At 35.4% G+C, this 6,590-nt stretch overlaps 1 protein-coding gene and 1 long non-coding RNA gene across 2 annotated transcripts; one reads left to right on the plus strand and one right to left on the minus strand.

The window, feature by feature from the left end:
• The first annotated feature begins 331 nt into the window (after nucleotides 1–331).
• Nucleotides 332–2,797, plus strand: LOC143607806 (ethylene receptor 2-like). The gene is made up of 2 exons (XM_077083112.1): nucleotides 332–2,086; nucleotides 2,181–2,797. Exons 1-2 carry the CDS (start codon nucleotides 332–334, stop codon nucleotides 2,703–2,705), a joined length of 2,280 nt encoding a protein of 759 aa, XP_076939227.1. The 3' UTR covers nucleotides 2,706–2,797.
• A 1,905-nt stretch (nucleotides 2,798–4,702) lies between these two features.
• On the minus strand, nucleotides 4,703–6,333 carry LOC143607807 (uncharacterized). Its single transcript, XR_013149059.1, has 3 exons — nucleotides 6,113–6,333; nucleotides 5,723–5,807; nucleotides 4,703–5,236 (listed from the first exon to the last, which is right to left on the minus strand). It is a non-coding gene; the product is annotated as an uncharacterized LOC143607807 (long non-coding RNA).
• Between the last annotated feature and the right edge of the window lie 257 nt (nucleotides 6,334–6,590).

Below are 6,590 nucleotides of genomic sequence, written 5' to 3' on the forward strand. Positions count from 1 at the left end.
TGTTTGGCAGAGAGATTTATGTCTTTGTGATCTCAAGGAAACAAGAATCTAAGGTTATTATTTTCTTTTTTATTTTTATAATTTCTTTAGTTGATTCAACTTTAATATGAAAAGGGTAGCTAGGTTTTGGTTAGATTTGATTGTTGCAATTTGATGCCGGAAATTAACATGCATGAATGTTGTGTTTATTTTAATCCTTTTAGTCACTTTCTTTAATAATTAATAAATAGTCAGTTTAATTATAATATTATTTATTATTCTTTAATTGGTGTTGTTAAACTACAGGTTGTTGTTGATCAGAAATTAATACTTGGATTGAAGAAAGAAATTGATGGATGCAATAATGTTGAAAACATTAGCATCAGATGTTTGCTTATTGTTGTTGCTGGTGTGTGGATATGCATATGCATATGCTTCCGGTGATGGCTCGGATACAGTGGGGTGTAACTGCGAAGATGACGGCTACATAAACTTGATGCAAACGCAACGAGTAAGCGATATGCTGATCTCCGTTGCTTATTTCTCCATCCCGATCGAGCTTTTGTACTTTGTTAGCTGCTCAAATGTGCCCTTCAAATGGGTACTCTTTGAATTCATTGCCTTCATTGTGCTTTGTGGGATGACACATGTGCTGACCTTGTTGACCTACGAACCGCACCCGTTTCACCTCACGCTCGCGCTCACCGTGCTCAAGTTCCTAACCGCCCTGGTCTCGTTTGCGACCGCGATTACTCTAGTCACACTTATCCCTTTGTTGTTGAAAGTCAAAGTAAGAGAGTTTATGTTGAGAAAGAAGACGAGGGATCTCGGTAGAAAAATGGGTGTGATCAAGCAACAGAATGAAGCCGGGTGGCATGTCGGTATGCTCACGCAAGAGATCCGAAAGTCACTCGACCGACGCACCATTTTGTACACCACTCTTGATAAGCTATCTGAGATCCTGGGTTTACGAAATTGTGCTATTTGGATGCCGGATCCGACTAAAACGGTTATGAATCTTACCCATAAAAAAGCCCGGGGAGAACCTTGTACAACGATGTGTGATTTTGCCATCCCGATTCAGGATCCGGATGTTCAAGAAATTAAACGAAGCGAGACCGTGAAGTTACTGGATCAAGAATCACCACTCGCGCGTCTAAGCAGTAGGGGACGGTCTGATAATGATAATATTAATCCACATGGAGCGGTTGCTGCTATACGAATGCCGATGCTTAGAGTGTCTGATTTCAAAGGGGGAACGCCCGAGATGATCCAGGCGTGTTACGCGATTCTAGTTGTGGTTCTACCGGGTGAACCGGTTCGGTCTTGGATCGAACCGGAGCTCGAGATAGTCAAGGTTGTTGCTGACCAAGTTGCTGTGGCCCTCTCGCATGCTGCGGTTCTGGAAGAATCACAGCTCATGAGAGAGAAACTAGCCGAGCAAAACCGAGCTTTGCAGCAGGCTAAGCAGGGTGTGATGAGGGCGAGCCAAGCTAGGAACTTGTTTCAGACAGCGATGAGTAAAAGCTTGAGAAAACCGATGCATTCGGTCATGGGCTTGCTTTCGATTATGCAAGACGATGAGAATTTGAGTGACCAGCAACGTGTTGTTATCAAGTCCACGGTGAAAACAAGCAATGTCCTCTCGATGTTGATTAATGATGTAATGGACGACTCATCAAAAGATCGGTTCCCCTTGGAAATGAGACCGATTCGGATTCATTTGTTGATAAAAGAGATTGCCTATCTTGCAAAGTGTTTGTGCTCTTCTAAAGGTTACAAGTTCATAGTCGAAGAAGATAAATCGCTACCCGATAATGTCATAGGAGACGAGAGACGGGTTTTTCAGGTTATCTTGCATATGATGGGGAGCCTTTTGAATCGGGCGAAAAACGAAGGTGAAGCGGTTTTGACGTTGAGGATCTCAATGGAGAGTGGAAGCCAGGGAAGATGGGCAACATGGAAATCAACTTCGTCTGACGGTTATGTCAATGTGAAGTTTGAATTCGGGATCACTGATCGGTCAGAAGGCTCTATTGATGACAAAATCCACGGTGGTGAAACGGAGCAAAGTTTGAGTTTCGGCGTGTGCAGAAAGCTTGTGGAGGTTGGTTTCTTTTTCTAGTTTCGTCGATTTTAATTGTACGACTGTTTGTTTGTTTGTTAAGTACAATATTTTGATACATGATATGTTTTTGTAGTTGATGCAAGGAAGGATATGGGTGGTTCCATATCCGGTGGGATTCCGCCAGAGTATGGCTCTGGTTCTCCGGTTCCCACTTCGATCATCAGTGGTGGGAGTGGGAACCGGAGAATCCTCCAAAGACATGTCCAACTCTGTGTTCAGAGGGCTTCAAGTTCTTTTAGCCGAAGAGGACGACATGAACCGCGCAGTTACATGTAGGCTACTCGAGAAGCTGGGGTGCATTGTGTTTACAGTTGCCACCGGCTCCGACTGCATCATGGCTCTAAACCGGTCGTACCAGATGGTCATTTTGGACCTTCAAATGTCGGACGTTGACGGGGTTGAAGTGGCGTCAAGGATCCGAAAGTCTGGCAGTCGGAACTGGCCTTTGATGGTGGCTCTAAGCGCGGTCGGTAACGACGATGTGTGGGAAAGATGCTTGCAGATTGGAATGAATGGAATAATTCAGAAACCAGTTCTGTTAAAAGAAATGTATGATGAACTCAGGAGAATCTTGATCCATACCAACAACCTCCATTGACTTCAGGTCAAAGTCAAAATGTTGTACTAACAATTCTAACAAAGAATAGTGGTTTTCTGTTTCTGGATTTTGTTTAAATTGCAGGTTTACTTAAAAATAATACAGTATAATATACACACAGTGAGTTGCTGTAAAGTTTAGTTAAAAAGTTAAAAATAATTATTTACAATACTAAATGATAAATAGATCAAAGTTGAGAATAATAATATGGGAACTGAAGAGAATCATGCATGAATTTGATTACGTATGAACACAGGGTGGCCCACCACTTTTGATTTTTTTTTAATTTTAAAAAAGAGAAATGGTCACCACCTTGAATTAAATTCATTGTATGAAGGCTATGCAGATGTATGACTTTACGAGGATGAAGGTCACCTTTGTACACGTCAGCAAATGTTTGTTTTTGTCTGGATTGGATTCTTTGCATATATCCATGCTTCTGTTTTGCCCACTCAGCACTAATTTCTACCTACAAAATAATTTTTATTTTTTTTTAAATTCATGTGATGTACGCGTGTCACTTTATAATGATTTGTTTGTACGTGTACATTTTTTTTTAGGATTTTAGGCATTACTTCTATTTTTTTATGGGTATCAAACCAAACATCAGGTGAGTTTTGTAAATGACGTGTTTTGAGATATACTAGTTGAGTGCCCGCGTGATGCGGCGGAAACAACACTTAACAAAGGTTTAGTAATAGATTGTCTGGTCCTTCGTTTTCATGGATGCTATTTGATATGGCGTACCTACTAACCTTTTTCATCTGTTATCTTTCAACAAAAAAAAAGAGTGCATCCTGCATTTTAATAATTATTTTAGATGGGCTGGTCTAACAGTAAATGAAGGTAGAATTTGAAATAAAAAGTAACTAAAAGAAATGATTGGATTTGAATACGTAAACCAATAAATGTGTTTTAAAGTTTAAAAACATCTTATATAACATTCGTGAAACTGCATTTGATCCTCAAAATTACAATATATTTAAAAGAGCTTATTGTTCTTGATAAGGAATGAAATACAATTAATTAGTCACTTAGAGCATCAATTCTGCCTTTCATGCATCTCCACTCATGCAGTATATACATGGCTACATATACAACAATTGGCAATATTTAATCCTTCATATTACAATGATTTAAATGCATCATAAGTTAAAAATAGAAAAAATAAATAAATAACTGTGCGTAATTAAGAATAATAAAACTAAAGAAAACACCGAATATATCAATTTATTTACTTAGTTTTAAATTAAATATATGTTTCCACTCCTCCTTGACCAGAATGTGATATATTAACTCGAGTTCAATTCATAACAAGCTTTATCTATAAAGCTCAAGCTTAGGTTGTGATTAGTTTTCAAGCTCGAGCTCCACTCAGTATTGTTTATTCATTAATTAATTTATATGCTTTTTTTTATTATTTCATTAATATTCTTTAAATATTTTATATAACATAATATATTATTTTTTTATCATAATATTATTATATATACGTATTTAACATAACAATAATTAATAGCATAATCGTTTAGGCTCTCGAGCCAGCTCGAGCTCAATAAGTGAATCTCGAGCACTGACTCATTTATTAAACAAGTTAATAATCTTATACAAGCTTGAGCTCGTTTAAGCTTAGTTCGATTAGAGATTTTAGCAAGATGATCTCAAGTGCTTTAGCTCGTTAAGATAAAAGATCAAGAAAAAAGTGTAGTCTCACCAGCATTTGATATCTTTCTAAATGAGAAATGTTTGTTTCTTTTCATGATCAATAACTGCAAGTTTAGTTGTTGTGGTAAGTAAAATCTTGTCAGCCTGGTAAAAAAAAAATCATATAACCATTGAAGCTTCTTTCACTGTCACCTAAAGATTTTGGCATAATGAAGTCAAATAGAAATTGACATGATTCATGATTCATAACGTAATCGGTATAACAATCATTTTATAAAGAGAACGAGAGAAAACTGTATTTTCAAGCTTTTATGATTATTGTTGTATCAACTACAAATATGGAAGAAAAAAAAAGGTGCAATTATTTTGTAATTAGCATTACTACTTATTAACACACCATGAAATTAATATTGCAATAACTTTATTCTTTCCTTTAGGAAATACAGAAAAGAGAACATGTAACAGAACAAAAGCTTCGGAAAGTATTTACCTACCTTAAAAGTTCAGGATTAGAAACGCCTTGAACTTGTAATTCTTCAACATAAGAAGGTTTTCCTTTTGCTACACTACACTTTCTAGTCGAGCTACATGCTGATCTTTAAAGGTTGAGAGATATTTTTCTGCTTTTCCCAACACCTCATCTTTGTTATATTTAAAGATTTTGTTCTAGAATGAGAATAAAATAACAAAAATTATATATATATGAAGTAGATAAAATCTCATAAACAAAGAATGCTTCAATAATAAGGTTGACAATTCACCAGTGCACCTGTAATATCACTCTTTTGCTATTAATAGCGATATCATTTGCTCCATGTTGCTCCCAGCTCCCTCTTGCTTTCACCACTTTCTCACTCTTGATGAACCTATACTAAAAAAATCATTTTAATTAGTAAAACTTAGATATTTGAGTTATATTATCAAGTATAAGAATTGCACTAATGAACCATCAAGTGCAAATCTTTTATGTTACCTGTAAAAAGATTGTTTATTTATGCTTGTATACAACATTAAGAATATGCTTTTGCCCTCTAATAAATTTGATCTCTAACTTTCAATCAATATCACACCTATAACTGGCACAACAACTGCGAATGGTATTATATTATTAGCCCCACAATTCTACAAAACACACACACGCACCATGTGGAAAAATGTAGTCTTTAATCATAAATTTAACACCAACTTGAAATATGCATTATGTGGATCTATAATTTAGGGTTTAAGTTAAACTTAAATTCAATATGTATTTACAATACAGATCAAGTCATGCTAAATTAATTCAAGTATTACAACTCTTTTAAGGATAAAAACCAAGCACTAATAAGTTTTGTAAAGGACTAAAATTTTACCTCTTCGCAATCAAACAAACGACATTCATCATCAGCAACTCCAATTGAAGGATTATCACCATCTTCTTCTAAACACCCAAATCATCTACACAACAATTAAATAATAAGTGTAAAAAACCAGTTCATAAAACGACACAAACAGATTGAAGCGATATGACACTATTAACTGATTCTTCTTCATTCAAACATAATCATATGCAAATTAAACCCCAAATATTGATTAGCATATATAAGACAGAACCAGGCGAACTTCATACCGACGTTAACCTAGGGTTTGCAAATCAATCACGATTTTATTAGGAAATCCATATGACATTTAACCTTGGGTTTGCAAAATAGTCACTAATTAATCAAAGAATACATATGAATTTGACGAAGAAAATAACAAACATTGATGTGTATTTTTCAATCCAAGACCTATCAGGAAGTAATGATGTCGATTGAAGGCCATCTAAACAATTGCGGATTCTGTTAATTTGATCAAAGCATATACATGGTCGCCATTATCTAAGTTAGACATTGGAAGATAATAATATGATTTAATTCTTTTTGAGGTTTATGATGCGTGACGGTTGGAGCCTTTGAATCATATTAGTAACTGAATAGTAGGAGGGAACAGTTTGTTTGGGAAACTTTGTTGTTTATTCGCTGGGTGATTAAAGAAAAAAACCGTTAACAATTATTAAAAAAGTTAAACATTGACACTTAAATGACTTGTACAATGATGCAGCCATGACTTGTACCTTATGATCCACACTTAGATATTCAATAAAATTTATATCGAAACGTCGACAAAAATAAGCTTGTGTAATCGGTATGCTTCGTTTTTTTATTACATAATATATTTAAAAAAATCAGAAGAAAATAA

Source organism: Bidens hawaiensis, unplaced genomic scaffold (genome assembly GCF_021521415.1).
Source record: "Bidens hawaiensis isolate Kalapana, Puna unplaced genomic scaffold, B.hawaiensis_p1.1 tig00087033_1, whole genome shotgun sequence".
Taxonomy (NCBI): domain Eukaryota; kingdom Viridiplantae; phylum Streptophyta; class Magnoliopsida; order Asterales; family Asteraceae; genus Bidens; species Bidens hawaiensis.

Coding starts and splice junctions, on each gene's coding strand:
- LOC143607806 (XM_077083112.1), top strand. CDS start 332: ATGGATGCAATAATGTTGAAAACATTAGCATCAGATGTTTGCTTATTG. Junction 2,087..2,180: donor TGTGCAGAAAGCTTGTGGAG/GTTGGTTTCTTT, acceptor ATGTTTTTGTAG/TTGATGCAAGGAAGGATATG.